Source organism: Sinocyclocheilus grahami, unplaced genomic scaffold (assembly GCF_001515645.1).
Source record: "Sinocyclocheilus grahami isolate Dianchi unplaced genomic scaffold, SAMN03320097.WGS_v1.1 scaffold91.1, whole genome shotgun sequence".
NCBI classification, from domain to species: Eukaryota; Metazoa; Chordata; class Actinopteri; order Cypriniformes; family Cyprinidae; genus Sinocyclocheilus; species Sinocyclocheilus grahami.
Genome location: NW_015505270.1, coordinates 3,613,834 through 3,631,288, shown reverse-complemented (window position 1 = coordinate 3,631,288; position 17,455 = coordinate 3,613,834). Strand labels below are relative to the sequence as shown.

Genomic DNA, 17,455 nt, shown 5'->3' with positions numbered 1-17,455 from the left:
GTTTTTTTTTTTTGGGGGGGGGGGGGGGGGCAGTGGGGTGAAGACGATTCAAAATATAATTTAAACAAAGTTATTTGTCTTGCAAAAGAAACATTATGACAAAACAAATGAGAAATATTTCAGACTCTGCACCAAAAATAAATCACACTTTTATTATGACCTAACAGACATAGACTAAAGTCAATAAAACTCAGTTTTGGGTGGCTATATACCAGCATTTTATCAGCCATCAAACGCTATTTGACAGGACAACCTTGACGGTACATGGGATGCCTTTGTTGTTCACTGCTTAATAAAATGAGATTCAAAGCATTTATCAGCCCAGTGCTTTCCACTGAGTCAGCCCTGCTGTCAAAACAGGAACATGAAGGGGTATATGTGTGTCCCGCAGACTCACCCTCTACAGCTCTTTTGAAGAAAACCTTGCAGCTGCCACAGGTGAGCACCCCATAATGACACCCAGAGGCCTCATCGGAGCACACCAGGCAGATCTTATGGGTGTTTCCGCCAGGCTTGACTGATCCAGACGAACTGGAGCTGCTCGCTTCAGGCCTGGCCAAAGAGCTGGAACACAAAAAAATAAGGACAGTTTAAGACATTTCAAATGAAATGAAATATATATAGTTCAATCATGACAACTCTCGGAAGATTTTAGCATGGTGATGGATATGACAATGTTAATGTATTTGGTCTTGGCGGAACAGATCTGCTACGCTGCTGCTGAATCGCTGCTGCTGTTGGTTATTGCTGTGGTTGTAGATTATTGGGGAAGTCGTGGCCTAATGGTTAGAGAGTCGGACTCATAACCCAAAGGTTGTGGGTTCGAGTCTCGTACCAGCAGGGATTGTAGGTGGGGGGAGTGAATGTACAGCACTCTCTCCCACCTTCAATACCACGACTGAGGTGCCCTTGAGCAAGGCACCGAACCCCAACTGCTCCCCGCGCGTCACTTCACGTCACTTCACTTATTGCTGCTGCTGCAATCAAGTATAGGAACTTGCTACTGCCAATGCATATGGCGATACGGTGCCATGAGTATTTAAGACATACTGCTGCTGCACAAATAGCATATAAAATAACCCATAGCAGATCTATACAGGTGGAGCTGGGGAAAGTGGAGTGTTTCAGAGAAACTCTGAAAGCGCGCTGCAGGAATCTCTAGTAAATGCTAGCCACCCATATAAATGCAAGGCAGTAAGCTCATTGACTGCATATGCAGCATGAACCAATCAGCTGTGCCAAGTCGTTTAACTCTCTGAATATTACGTTATCATTACGCCATCTAGAGTTTCATGACTGAACTATATATATAACTTGTATACAATCCAGACCCAGATATTACATTAGATATCAAGTGGCCACCCATCAGAGTATTTAAATTAGTAAATGTTTAGACGACACCATTTTCAACTAAAAAACGAAATGTTTTTATGCATTTTGGCCGTTCATTTACACGACAAGGGTGTTTTTGGGGCTTGAAAAAACAAACGTTTGAAAACAATACCGTTATTATCTCTGTGTAAACTACAAAAACATTTTTAAAAAAGTAACATCGCCAACTACTGGCCTGGAAAGAATAATACAGCATTTTTTGTTGTTTTCGTGGATCCGTGTGAACGGGGGTCGTTTCAATAACGTTGTCGTCTGTACACAAAATTAAAAAAGGAATAATATATTTTTTTAAATAAATAAAAAAATAAAACGTTGTTTTTAATACATTGTTGTCATGTAAACGCACCCTTCGTATTTAAAGTAGCTTGCTTTTACCAAGTGCAATTTGCACTAAAGTAGACAAATTGGACGAAACAAGATTTTCTCCTCCCGTTTTATATTTGATAAGCCTTCTTGTAGGAGTTTCCCTATTTAAATTTAAGTTTTTTAATTAATCACGCAAGGTGATTTACCAAGGTTTGCGGGAGTCGATTTACTGGTATTTGCGGCATTATTTAACGCCCAAAGAAAGCAAGTCTTGCACCTGGGGACTCACTGTCCTGCAAAACTTAGCTAAAATCCTAATCAAAGGATTTACTTGGAAAAACCACAGGCCACGTGTCCTGAGGCAGGTTGGTTAGAAAATTTGCAGGACAGTTGGTCCGCAGGAGCAGGGTTCAAGACCTAGGTCTTAACCCATTTTTGCATCGGTGTTGTTAGTAGATTACACGCACCTGATTATCATCGGTCATTATGGAAATGGATACGCTGGATGTGTCTGTGTTCTTTAATGTGTGTATGTCAGCAGATCACCTGCAGAACTTTCCACTCCCCGCACTTTTATGATAATTTTCCGTTTAGTAAAATTAGTAAAACTAAATTCTGACTACTGATACTGATAAGCTGACAATTATTTTCATGTCACAAATTATATACTTCATGTTAAATAAATTCAAAATAAAATCATTAAAATAATTTATTCTGCATGCTACAAGTGAATTTAGGCATCAACTTTATCATTGCATATTCATAACAATGTTATTAAATGATTTGCGTTTTTAAAGACTGACTTCAAGTGAGTGTTAGATGAGTTATCAAATCGAAATATGTATCCAACATCAACCATTACATTAAGAAATATATAATAATAATAATAATAATAATAATAAGTAATATCAGCTGACAACAGAAATTGTACCAATATATAATGCATACTTAAAGAAAATAAATTTGTGATGCTATATATATTTTCTTATATTCAGACTATGATTCCAGCCCAAACACACGAAGGATTTAAAGCGTTTGATATTCTGAGATGATTTTATAACACATTATTTCATGCATCTCCTAACAATGAGGTGTGTGTTTCTATGTTTCTGTGTACCTAGCTGTTTTAAAGTCCCCCTGCAGACACTAATTGTATCCCTTAAAACTCATCTTTGACAATCAAAATGACATATTTAAATGTTTTTCCCCCCATAAAAGTAATTTATGTCTTAAAATGGATTGAATATAACTCTACACCTTTACCTCTTTTAGGGCCAGATTTACTAAACAGGGCAAATTAGAGCGAGAGCGCAATTCCAAAAAAAGCACAAAAGGAAGTGGACATTGTGATTGACTGACAATGCACAAATTAAAGAACACAGACGCAGCCAGATCATTTCCATAATGACCAACACAATCTACCAAGAGCAGCGCAAATTAGCGTCTGCTTTAAGACATGCTTTTTTGGAGCTTTAAATAATGGCGCAAATACCAGTAATTTGACGAGCGCAAACGTTAGTAAATTGCATTGCGTGATACATTTTAAAGGGGTCATATGATGCGATTTTAAGTTTTCCTTTCTCTTTGGAGTGTTACAAACGGTTCATGAATAGATAAGATCCCTAAAGTTGCAAAGACTAAAGTCTCAAACCCAAAGATATATTCTTTATAAAAGTTAAGACTGGTCCACGCCTTCCTAAAACGCCTCATTTAAACACGCCCCCACATGTCTACGTCACTGTGTGGGAAGATTTGCATAACACAGCCCAAATGTTCACGCAAAGAAAGAAGGTGTAACTTTGATTCTCGCTGTAGTATTGTTGCCGCCGCCGCCATGTCGTAGAGATGCCGTGTATTTCGTTGTGAAAGCGAAACTACTTTGTTTGGCCTTTCAAAAGAGGACACAACTAGAAATCAGTGGTTAAGTTGTATTTACAACACTGTTCCAGAACACTTCAACCCAAATATTCAGATGTGAGCAACGCATTTTACGGAGGACGAGGACTGTTTCCTGGGAGAGTAGCCTACAATGCCGGTGTTCTGACAAATAATGCTGACTCACAGCCTGTAAGTACGCTTTTAAAGGATTTGCCACTGATGATTCAAACGCGAGTTGAGCAGTGTAGAGTAGTGCCTGTTTTTTTTGTCGTTTCTCTGATCACAAATGCAGACATGGTTTTATGTTTACTCTGCGCGATGCAACTATTTTTTAGCAACGTCATATGACCCCTTTAATACTCTCCTCTCACAGATTTTGCATCTGAAAGGGAAACTCCTACAAATGCATATCCAATAAGGTCAGGTGTAAAAATAACTGCGCCACACGGACCATTTATCCGCTCGGATCAAAGTTCAAACTGCCGCGCGGTGTGAGCTCACTAGAGCAGATGCATTTACTGAGTAACTTTACTCGGTCACGTGAGCACTAAACAGTGCTGTGAGATCCAGTGTGAAGCGCGAATAGAGCTATGAGCACAAATGACTCGGTGATTTAAACTAGTTTAAAGCCAAACAGGGAAAACCCTGTGTGCAACGAGACAGTCAGAAGGCTTTTCAATCTACACGTCGCTATCATTTACCATGGATTTACTGTAGTAACACTCACTGCACCATGGTATTGTGGCAGAAATGTGGGATATTCAGGATTAATTTTATTACAGGAGTAATGGTATATAATTATAGTATGTATTTGTGATTAAGCTATAGCTTGTGTGCATTTATACTGAATATTTTTAGACTACTGTTTTTCATACAAATAGGCTACTTAAAAACCATATAGTTATATTTTTACCATGGTATTGAGGTGCTATATTGTGTGGTTTTAACTGTGTTTATCATGATTTAAATGTATGCTACTATGGGAGACCAATGCTTAATTAAAATAAACTAAACTTGGTCAGAATAAATTTAACCGTATAAAACTGAGGTTGCTACAATTTTTACAGATGTTATCGATTTTGAGAATGAACAAATATCTGCATCCTATAACTCATCCTATAACTCAAGCTACTATCAAATGTGCATTTCTAAGAGACAAAAAAGTGATATTATTATAATAACTGAACTGGCGTTCTGACACAGCGAGCTTCATGCTTTCTAACCTTATCTTCACTTTATGTTGCAATTACTCCACTTATTATACATATAAAATACAAGAAGTTTACATCAAATAGTCCCATATTCATTATTGTGACCACAAAGTCTGTTTACAATGTCTACCATTGTAGCATATTTACAGTACATCTGCCAATGCATGTATAAAGTGTGTGCATATATATATATATATATACAGTACACAGAGAGAGTGTATCTTGTATGCATCATACATATATTTCTTTAACTCTCTGCACAACTCTCTATACACTCTGTATAATTGAAGTGTGCACCAAACATACATTCCTATAGGAATATACTGTACAAGTATCGGATTGGGACTTGGTATCGGCAGATACTCAATATTAAATGACTCTGATCGGATTGGGGGCACAGATATGTCTATGATTGGCTACACTGCTCATCACTGCAAAAACACGCTGTAAATAAAAACCTATGACCAGCGGATGAAAAGTCACGTCCCGCAGGTTGATGGGATAAGTTACATGTTTGTGACGGGCAGTTTCAAAACATATTTCTGAGACTGTCTTTTTTACACCACAGTTTTAAGGAGAAAATGCTGAACAATGGTGTTGACTCATGGTTTGTCTCCAAGCACTTTAAGAACACCTGACAGACAGACATGTAAACAACGCTAAAAACTTGATTTTTCACCACGGGGGGTTTTAAAAATCTGTTCAGATTACAAAATGTGTGTAGAGCAATCCAGCATTTAGTGTTCAACATGACGCCATCTGAGGTTAACACTACTAATTAGCTGGCAGGAGATGCTCAGGACAGCTAATAATCATTGGCGGCATAGTGCCACAAAGCCACTGGTAGACAAACAACTGTTGGAGCGATTTCACTCTCCCGATACAGCTTCATTTGTGATGGTTTACCTCTTTGATGATCTGCTTTTGGTATTACAAATCCCTGACACCTTCTCATGTAACCAGAACTGTCTCGCAGGTTAGCCAACACATGCCACACGCTGCCATATTTAACTCCCATCTGCATGAAAACATTAAGCCATTTGTCAGCTGATCGACAGGCTATTCAGAGCAGAGAAATATGCTGTTACAAATAAGTAATACCTTCCCACCCATTTAAAGAACTACACCAATTGCAATAAGGGTTTCAGGTTTCAGAATGCTTGTATTCTCAAGCCCAACAAGTCTGACCTAAAGTTAGGTCTGTGGTTAGACTAGAAGGGTGACTAGAAAGATGACACTGGTTATAACTAACTGTTGCTGTGACTGCATTTCAGGTAAAATGAGTAGTAGGACGAGCAATCGCTTCCTTTAAGCATTTTTCTCTCCCTGCGAGTTACAAATGCTTATCAATCCAAGGACTGTGTTTAAAGTTTCTGATGATATTTTGGAAGCATCGGTTTCCAGATCCAGTCGCTACAAATCTTTGCGGCAATGATCCGGACAAACCTGTGGTGTGTATGGCTAGGAATTGACATATACAAAGTGCATTTCAGAAATACTTACTGTGCGTTTCCAGGTTGGTGGAAACAGTACTAAGTGAAAGTAAGACAAATATTAAACCCTAATAAATCTTAAATAGTCAAAACTGTTGCTTTAACTGTTAAAAGTAAAAATGTACAATAGTTAAGTTAAGCAGCTTTGTCTAATGGGTGAATAATTGCATTTGTACTAGGGCATTCAAATTGATTAATCGCAATTAATTGCATCCAAAATAAAAGTTTGTGTTTACATAATATGTGAACTGTGTATTTTTAAATATGTATACATGCATACCTGCATATATTTGAGAAGTATATGTAATATATATTTATATATGCAAACACAAACCCTTATTTTGGATGCGATTAATCGGTTTGACAGCCCTAATATGTACTTTTTTCCATTATCCATTAATGTTATTAAATTCCATATTAATGGTATTAAGATTTCTTTTGAACTGCAAAACAATTAATGACAGTATTAATGTCATGTGTTATTCTCCATCAGTAACGTCTGAGTAATTTACGCATTAACGTTTCCATGGGAACGCAAGTACACAGAGGAACGCATATTGAGAAAAACTCCCATGTTTTAAATTGTTGGCTGTCATATGAAAGAGATGTGCTGAGCCAGTAAATGCGTCAACTTCAGCTCTACACTAAAGTACAATTTCCCCCATTTTAAATGTTGATATTATGGTGGGCCGCCACAAATAAATCAATGTATGGGAAACACTGGGTAGTATTATGAAAACAGCACTAGCATAACTGCCACTTTATGTGCAGTACTAATATTATTTGCTCATATTTTCAACAAAGTTATATCAGCAGTAACTCAAACAAACAAGAACTGCAATGCTTCACACTGCACAAGACTAACACTGTAGTTTGCACTGATGCTAGACTTATTATTAAGAGTCTGATCTTTTGGTTTGCATCCATCAAGTTCCAAATATAAAGAGAAAAGAATCAAATGAGAATGCAAATGAAAATTAACACAATTCACTGCATTAAGATTTAATTTCTTATTTTAAGAATAAATTACAATTAAATTTATGCATTTAGCAGACCAGCTTTTATCCAAAGCGACTTACAGTGCATTCAGGCTATACATTTTTTACCAGTATGTGTGTTCCCTGGGAATTAAACCCACGACCTTTTGCGCTGCTAACGCAATGCTCTACCACTGAGCCATGCAGAATGCATTACATTCAGTAACAGCTGATTCAATGGTGTTGTGATACTTAAGCAGGTCTGTATCCAGACAAACCTAGTTAGTACACCAATTATGAATGACATGTGTTTGTTCTAGATCAGTCATATTCTAAATTGTGTAACATTTTTGCTGGTTTGCACAAATCAACAAATGACTCTAATACTGAGAGTTATAATCCGATGCTGCCAAACCGAGGTCGTGCCTGCAGGGTTTGTTGATTTTTCCCCGCAGGATTTTGGGGATTTCGATTTAAGCTCCATTCAGCAGGTGGTGTGTGAGACTGTCAGCCTGTCCTCTTCTTGATTCATTTCCTTCTACTCTCGGCTTGCATAACAGTCCTTTGAGAAACAGATCTTCTCGACACAAATGAATGCAGCTCAATGACCTCAGCAATTAGATGCTGCCTCCATGTTTGCAGGCCGAGGAGAAAAGTGCAACGATCATAACCCATGTCTGTGTTAACTACACACTTCAAAACTTTAACAATGAACTACTGAAGTGTTTTGGCACCACTGATGGTGGAAAAAAATGCTAATTCGTTTGTGCCTCCATGAAACTCTAAAACACTTCCCAGACTGAAACGTTTCAGTGTGTTCTAATAGTAAGTCTGAGGGCTGAACGTACGTAGGGCTGGGCACAATGGCAGTTTGTGTGTTTCTTCCATGGCCATTTCGTGGGCATTTCTGGCAATGTAGACTCAAAAAAGCACACTCCCTTAAGTCGTTTTTCACTCTCACTATTTCATTTAATGAGTCTCGGTCACGCGCTGTGAGATCCAGTGTGAAGCGCTTGAATTCAGCAAAGAACACAAATAACTCAGTGATTTAAACTAGTTTAAAGTCGGATGAAACAGTGCTGAAAAACAGCAGAAACACTGTGCACAACAATACAGTCAGAAGGCTTTTCAATCTACAAATCGCCATCATTTACCATCGATTTGTAGCAACAGTATTGTAGCAGAACTATGGATTATTCATATTGAATTTTATTGCCCAAATGATAGAGTAACGAGTCTACATTACATGTGATCCCCATTTCCTATATGAGGTGCTCTCTCCTCTCTCACGGTTTATTTTTGGGAGACGTTCCTCAGAGCAAGACGTTAAAAGATACTCTTCTCCAAGAACCAAGCACACTAGCAGATACAGCTGAGCACACACTCTCCTCGGTGACATGACACATCCTGAGATTCTTGAAGAGGAACATTTTGAAACATTTCTCGCAAACTGAACATGTACCAAAACTACTAAGTGGATATATTTGGGAAATTGGACCTGACATGTGGTATATAGTCGGTGCATTCACAGAAACGTGCCGCTCCTCTCAATTCTCTGAAGTACAAGACACAAGTAAGAGCCATGTGTTTAATAAATTATAATAACATTAGCCTTTTGCCTGAGGCAAAGTGTCTGATCCAAACAATGCCTTAACCAACTTGCTAATGTGCAAAAACTATTTTGTTAAATCAAATTGGAACATTTTACAACTATTAGACCCAAAAAAACAATAATAATAATAAAACAAAATAATAATAATTTTGAGAGTCCTTCTGCAGGACCTTTTTAATCTTCATTCTTAAGAGCTGAAGAACTCCATGCGAATTGCGGGTAAGTGGTAAATAAAATATGGTAATGATACATACTGTATGAATTTTTGGTCAAACGGAGAGGCTGTGACTGCTCGTCCAACAGGAAAGGCTTGTTTCATAACAGCCAATATTTGCAAATTGCTGAGAAATTACCCCCCAAAAGATAATTTAAAGGAATGTTAGTGTTAAATGAGAAAAAAAGGCTTTAGAAAGAAATATTTTGATTCGACATAGAATTTATTAGACAAACTTTTAAGGCTACCACGTGGACATAATATTGTTTTCAGAAGCTGCATCTGAAGTGACATTTAGGTATATTTACAAAGACTGTTCAAAGGCGGCATGAATGCATTTATTGGGTAACACTTTTACAATAAGGTTCCATTTGTTAACTATACTTAATGCATTAAATAACATTAACAATGAGCAATATATTTGTTATAGTATTTATTAATCTTTGTTAAAGTTATTAGAATCAACATTAACTATAAGGTTAATAAATGCTTTCAAAGTATTTTTCATTGTTAGTCTATGTTAACTAAATTCTTATATATTGCATCAACAAATTCGACAAATATATTTGTTCAAAATGTGAACAAATTCACATTCTCCAATGCATGCTGGCCACAATTATCGACACCCCTAGAAATTCTTATGAGTGAAATATCTCTGAAGTATATTCACATTCTTATTTACATTTCTTTTTAGCACACCAGGGTGACAAGCAGCATGAAACTCTCCAGCCATGACTTCCTGTTCCACTGGATTACAAATATGAGGAACACAAAGGCCAAATTCCCTTAATCATCCATCACAAGGAGTAAAACCAAAAAATATAGTTCTGATGTGCAGAACAAGATTGTAGAGCTTCACAAAATAGAAAGTGGCTGTAAGAAAAGAGATAAAGCATTTAAAATCCCCATTTCCACTATCGGGGCAATAATTAAGATGTTCCAATCAACTAAGGATGTTACAAATCTGCCTGGAAGAGGACGTGTGTCTATATCGTCCTAATGTGCGGTGAGGAGGAGAGTTTGAGTGGCCAAAGACTCTCCAAGGATCACAGCTGGAGAATTGCAGAGAGTTAAGTCTTGGGGTCAGAAAGCATATATATATATATGCTTTCTGTAAAAAAAAAAAATATATATATATACACACACACAGGGCTCGACATTAAGCTTTGACATGTGCTTGTCAGTCATCAGTCAATCAGTCATTCACTTGTCCGAGTAAAAAAGTTACTTGTCCGGGGGGAAAAAAGTTCCCAAAAAGTGGTTCTTTTGTTCTTTTTTTTTTTTTTTTTGGCGTAAATGTAATTTATTCTGAAGCAAAGGTCTCATCAGTGCTCTATCAGGTATTACTTTAATCAGCATATTTGTGATATTTGCCTTAAATTGATTGCTGTTACACTTTTTAACTTTATGAAGGACATTATTTTCCTAACCTGATTAAATGTACGTCACCATTTATGTAAAAATCTTACATTTAATCAATACATTAAGTTAGAATAACAAGACACTATATGGTTGTTACCATTCAAACGAAATCAGTATCAACAAACTCCATCTTTCTACTGCAGAGGAAACACAGAAGCTGCATCGAAAGTGCCATTTAGATGTATTTACTCAGACTGTTTAATGAAGATAAGAGGTTCCATAAATTAATTTACTCAAAATTGCAAATGCTTAAATAATGTTATTAGATTAATGTTTTACTTTTTTTGACATACAAATATGAAATGTTGGAAAAATGCAATGATACTTTTAAATAAGAAATTAAACCACCAGTAGGTGGTGGCATGTCACTGTCTTAATGAGTGAATCATTGATTCAACCGATTTGTTCAAACGGCTGATTCATTCAATAAATGAAGCAAGTGACTGTCTTTATGAATGGCTCACTGAATCATTGACTCTTTCAAAAATGCTGAATCATTCAGTAACGAAACACTGTTGTGTGTTGCTCGGAGATGCGCAACTGTTCTGCTGTGGCTTTGCTTAGAACTATTTTCATTAGCGAAATGGAGCAAAAACGATCAATAATGTGTCTAAAATGTAAGTCAGTTAATATTACTTGTTAATTGAACTAAAGTTGTATAAAATCAATATCACATTTGCAATCGTGCTGAAAGTCGGGAAAACATCACTCTTGGTCGTGTGATGTTGCATATATTATATAGAATATTTATCGTTTGTTTTCTACCGCAGTATGTTTGTTCATGTTTGTTTCTTTGTGTGTGCTGTTGTGCTTATAGTTTTGGTTTCTCCATGAGTCAGACAGGCTGCACGAGCCTCAACTGAGGCGACCTTGATACTGTCAATACATTATACGTTATTAGTCACAGTTTACACTGAAAGTAATAAAATCAGAATCATTCTCGCCAAAGTTTCGGTGCTGCCTTAGTTATTGTTTGTTATAAAAATTTTAATCAGGTTACTTAAATTCTCTTTCACAGCTGCCTTTGCTCATATTTACCAAGGGTGCCAATATTAGTGGAGAGCACTGTATCTTTTTTTGTCAGTACCTCACACCACTAACATGTACATGTTGTATTGTGAAACATCAATGTTGAATGTTGAAAAATTAACTTTGGCTCTAAAAATTGACATCAGTGCTCTACAAAAATGTAGAGCCCCGAGTACAATATTCACTGGAGTCTAGCCAATGTCACATACATTGTTGGACTGATGTGTTGGACTGATAGAGGGAAGGGCATAATGTTTGACTTCCCCTGAGGAGAAGACATCAGTTCTTTGGCCCTTTGAGTGAAAAGAGTTCTCATGGGTCTCACTTAAAGAGTGTATCGGAGAGACTGTTTTCTTCAGCTGCAGAGCCCTGCCCTCTCTTCCTCCCTTAACTTTCACTCCAGCTATGAGGTGCTTATATAATATCTAAACCACTATTACGGCTGCACTTGAGCTCGGTCAATCCCGCTACACACAAAAAATAAAAAGGAGGTCACACGGATCATGGGATTATCCGATTCATTCACCCGGGTAAAGTCAGAAACACACATGTAGATTTTTCTTTCATTTCTCTTTGCACTCTTATGGTTAGTGGCCGGCCGATATATCGGCCGATATCTGCCATTTTTCAAATATCGGCATCGGCCGTTAAGTTTTTCTGTTTGGCCAATGTGTTCAAGGAAGATAGAAGTCTATCTAATAATCAGATAGAACTGTTAAACAAAGGAATTAAAATGTATACAAAAAAGTATTATAACGATTGCTTTAATGTTATTAAAGGCAAATATTATAATACTTTCTCGTTTGCCGTCAGCATTCCGCAAATACGCATTTATGTAATTTAAACAAATCTTTGAATGACTAATGAACATTTAATTTCACAAACCTTGCGGACTTAGTCGAATCTAGTTGAGATCTTGTGAAGTGTGCATGTAACCTGCATGATCGCGTGTTCTGTGACGGTCGGTCCTATGGTCCGTGCGAATTGAATACGGACAGGAGGAGAGATCAGCTTCATTGGAGATGCGCGATAGACAAACTTTAAACTCATGACGGATTTCAAATTATGCTGCGCTTTATGCATTTGCCCACTGTCATATTCATGTAATTTTCACAGTGTGCTGTATGTAAAATGAGTGTTACCTTGGCTTTATTTGAAAAAATATGATTCCCAATGCACACAAACGTCCCAGATTACTTAGTTTTTGGTTACAGTGTTTACTTCCTTTTTAATTATATTTTTATTAAATATTTATTTATTTGTGAAAAATACTTTGTCTTCTAGAGTATAAGTATGTTTATTTTACATGTTTATTTTTTAATAAATTTTCAAATGATTTCAAATTTTTTAAATATGAATTAAAATAAATAAAATTATATCACTTTATATCGGCCACCCTGCTTTCCAAGATATCGGCATCGGCTGTCAAAAAACCCATATCGGTCGACCACTACTTATGGTCACAGTTTTTTTCCCCACCCTTTTTTCCTTTGGCAACAGATTATAGTGCCATAAATGGTACTTCTGTCAACCGCCACTAATGGTATGTACTGACTTAACAAATATTACAGTTCTGGATTGGAAATGATAATGTTAACCACAATAAAAATTATGTCATTATTTACCACATACCCTCATGTCGGTCCAAACATATGTGCTGTTACTTTTTCAGTAGAACACCAGAAGAGGATTTTCAACGTTTTTTGAAATGTTAAAAGTGTGACGATGCCAGCATTTCCCGCTATCATTTTGAGCGCTCGAGTAGATTCTTAAACAACTCTGATTGGCCATTGTGTTCACACGCTCAACAGATATGACTGTGATTGGCTACAATGATCATCGCTTCACGCTCTTCACCGAGCGCTTGCACAGGTACACATGGGGGCGTTTGAAAGCCACGTCTATCAGCGGATCCGTCTATGACCAGACATATTAGGGTTCCATGGCCTTGAATCCCTTGCCATTGCAAGCATCATGCTCTACTGTTTGAGCTACAAGAATGCTGGATATAATAGCAATATATCATGCTTCAATACCGTAGCTACAGTAGCTGAGCAAATTCACATTAATAGTAGTCAATACAGAACTTTCAAGAGAAAAGAACTTCTACTTCCACTCATGTTGATGTTTGCACGTTTTATGCAAATAAAGTGTGATTAGCCAAACTTGCCATATTTCTCATTACCACTAATTTCCACAGAGGCTGCCAAAAAAAACACTGAGCTTTCATGAGCATTCAAAGAATAGCTGCTATTGCAGCTAAATATGATACAATTTGTCATTCATTACTGAAGAGTGTCACCTAAAACTATTGTGCATTAGCTTCAGTGACTCGCTGTCTGTTTTGTGAAGTTTCATAAAATCGTCTATTAGACCTCCACAACTCTTGATTGAGAATTTAAATGCGGAGGGCATGACTACAAACCCACAGTGTCCCTTTTGTGCATCCAATTTGCGTCTGGAACGCCGAAGAATGAGCCTTCTGTTTTCTTCACAGTTTTCAAGAATATAATTTGGACTCATCGCTGAAAACCATCTGAACTTGCACTTGCTAAACTATTTTAGGCCCTCTCTGGATGCATCAATCTCTTTAAGCAATGGCATTCACCGACATGGTGTCCTTCGCATATGTAATGCTATAGGAAAGATCTGTGGACTAAATTAAGTGGACAATCAATCATGCTCTCATCAAAGTGAATCATATGCATCCCCTGTGCTAACCACTGATGGTGCAAAGAAAAAAATAATTTTTTTCATTTTTGTAAATAAAAAATCTGACTTGAAAGTTAACAGCTAAACTTGGCAAAGGCTCGTTGAATATCGTTTGCAATATTAATAATATTAATAATAAAAGTGATTTAAGACTTAAAGACAGGGTAGGTGATATGGTTCAAAAACATTTTTTGTTATGCTGGTTGAAAGTCTCTTCACATCCCGACAGCAATCACTAAGTTAAGTGATCTAAATGTATTTCTATGTATTTATATTGTCTGTGGAAGGTGTAGGACTGTAACATGTTCGTCCAATCACATCCTTTAGTCCGAGGGCTACGATAGGCTGTCCTACTTTCCTGTTAACGTCTGCATTTGCAAACTTCCGCTCACCCTGTTCGTGCGGACACGATACATCATCAGCGCGCTCCATTACGCTATTGCAGACCGAGCAAGAATGGAAGCCGTTATTATTGTAATAATATGCACTCTCTCCTCAAATGTTTTCTCACCCATGAATGAGACAAGAGGTAATCTGACAGCGTTTCATTCAACCCTCCACCAACGCAGCCTCTCCAAATTCACCTACCCTACCTTTAAAAAAAAAAAAATCAAATCTGGCATACAAGTACACAATCTTAAGAAAAGCTTTTCTTTACCTGAAAAAAAAAATTACAAGAACATGTATTTTCATTGATACGCAAAACGTTTCTCAGAAAAGTCTGGTCATTAATGGGTTAAAATACTATAAAATACTTTATAGGTTAGAACACAACAGCCTCACTGTACTGCATTTTATTGCAAAGCAGCACGTTGAATATAACGGCGGGTCTGTGCTTAAGTCATCATTAGCCTATCACTGCACTGCACCGCTATCACTACAGAAAGTCCACAGTTCTATGCGAGTCATCAATCTTTTAGCACATCTGCAGAATCACGTCAGAATGATAAAATGAATGAACACAGAGATAAACAAAAGGAAGAGACAGCACAGGCTTCTTTTGCAAAATGGCTTCGGCTTCCATTTTAGAGTCTTGACACAGAGACAAATATCTGCAGTATGGCACGAGGCAGGCCAAGGGCAGTGTGGCGGGCCAGCCAACATCCAGTCGTGACTCAGACGCCGGAATTCATCTCCATAACACCTTTCTAAAACCACGGGTTACACCTGGCAAGGCCGAGCATCTAAGTACCATTGTTTCCTCACATTCCCCGTACAAAAATTCAAGCTCTGACATTTTCAAGGACGTTTCTGTAGGCTGTGGTGACACTTCTATCGTTTCAGCTTGCAGAAAAGCAGGGTGAGTGTTCAAATGATGCTGCTTTTCACCACCACAGGGCAGCAATAAAAGAATTCATGGATTGGTTGCAGAGAGGCCAATTCAATTAACACCTGACACGTCCTCAGTGTTAAAGCAGACGGATGGTTAGGGAGTCAGTGGACGCTGCCATTTCCTTGTCCGTTTTATGCGATTAGCCTTCGTTTAGAACATTACAGCTACAGCGAAGCTAATGGTAACTCATTGTTTGTACACATCTGACAGATTAAAGTAGCCAGGCTCAGACTTCTGTGCGCTTTTGTTCTTCTATATTTCGGAGATTTCCGTGGCTGTTGGTTTCTTGCTTCGAAAAAATAAAGAAAGTAAATGCTCTGTGGTGCACTTCAAATCCTTGCTAAAGAACAAATCAATGTTCAAAGCTTTCAATCTAGGTTAGGTAAATGAAACAGGAAAAATGTGTGTGGGGAGCAGAAACACTTTTTCAGAGAATAGTCATGTGAGATGAAGTAAACAATTCAAGGAAAATGTTGATCCGAACAGCAAACTGCAAAAAGAAAAAACTGTGTGAAAAACTGTGTGTGTGATAAAAGAACAATTACAGAAAGGTAAACTATTTTGAAAATGCATGCACAAATGTAGTTTTTTTTTTTTCCAACTGATGAAACTTGTGTGCAATTTTAAACAAAATAAAAATACAATTCCAATAAAGCAATTTTAAATCATGCTGACATGCAGTAATTAAGACTTTACTCCCAAATAAATGCGGTTCATTCAGTCATCAGATGCTGCTGTAATGAATATGGCATCTGAGGACTATTTCACTGTTTGTTTCCCATCGTTTAGCTTTATTTTATATTTGACTCATTGCCGATACGTCATACTCCGATGTTTTATGCACATGTGCACTAAATGGAATGAAAGATATAGTATGTACTACATGTTAGCTTGCTTGCCTAAGAGCATAATGTAAATCCACATGCCATACTAAGGCTACGTTTACACGACAACGATGTAGTCAAAAACCGAAAAGTTTTTCCCTTGCATTTTTAAAAAAGTTTCACGTATACACGACAACTTTTTGAAAACGATTCGCATTTACACATATCAGCGAAAACGGCCAAAACCACTGTATTACGTATGCCAGGCCAGTAGTTGGCAAGGCAAGGCAAGTTTATTTATACAGCACATTTCGTACACAATGGTAATTCAAAGTGCTTTACATAAAAGAAAGTAAAATAATCATAAAAAATAATCACAAAAATAAAACAAGGAATTTGAAAACTTTGAAAATGATTTAAAATGAATTTAAGACAGTTTAAAATAGAAAATTATTATACCTAAAATACAGTGCAATCATTTCGGGTTGCATAAAATACAGTGCAATACATAACATGCAGTCCAATCAGTTCGGACATTGCACAGTGCTCATTCAATAAATGCACAGCTAAACAGATGAGTTTTGAGTCTGCATTTAAATGTGACTAATGTTTTAGCACATCTGATCTCTTCTGGAAGCTGATTCCAACTGCGGGCAGCATAATAACTAAAAGCAGACTCCCCTTGTTTTGTGTGAACCCTTGGTATTTCTAACTGACTCGATCCTAATGATCTGAGTGGTCTGTTAGGTTTATATTCAGTGAACATATCTGCTATGTATTTAGGTCCTAGACCATTGAGTGATTTATAAATGAGTAGAAATACTTTAAAATCAATCGTAAATGTAACTGGAAGCCAGTGTAAGGACCTGAGGACTGGTGTAATATGCTCAGATTTTCTGGTTCTAGTCAGAATTCTGGCAGCAGCATTCTGGATGAGCTGCAGCTGTCTAATGGTCTTCTTGGGAAGGCCGGTGAGGAGACCATTACAATAGTCCACCCTGCTGGTGATAAAGGCATGAACAACTTTCTCCAAGTCTTGACTGGAAACAAAA

At 37.3% G+C, this 17,455-nt stretch overlaps 1 protein-coding gene across 2 annotated transcripts in view; it reads right to left on the bottom strand.

The window, feature by feature from the left end:
* LOC107587254 (glucocorticoid receptor-like) overlaps window positions 1–17,455 on the bottom strand; it is a 79,477-nt gene that overhangs the window by 21,618 nt on the left and 40,404 nt on the right. For both annotated transcript variants that reach the window (XM_016274971.1, XM_016274972.1), the window contains exon 3: window positions 398–564. In XM_016274971.1, the coding sequence (XP_016130457.1) occupies window positions 398–564 (167 nt within the window). The remainder of the gene's footprint in view (window positions 1–397; window positions 565–17,455) is intronic.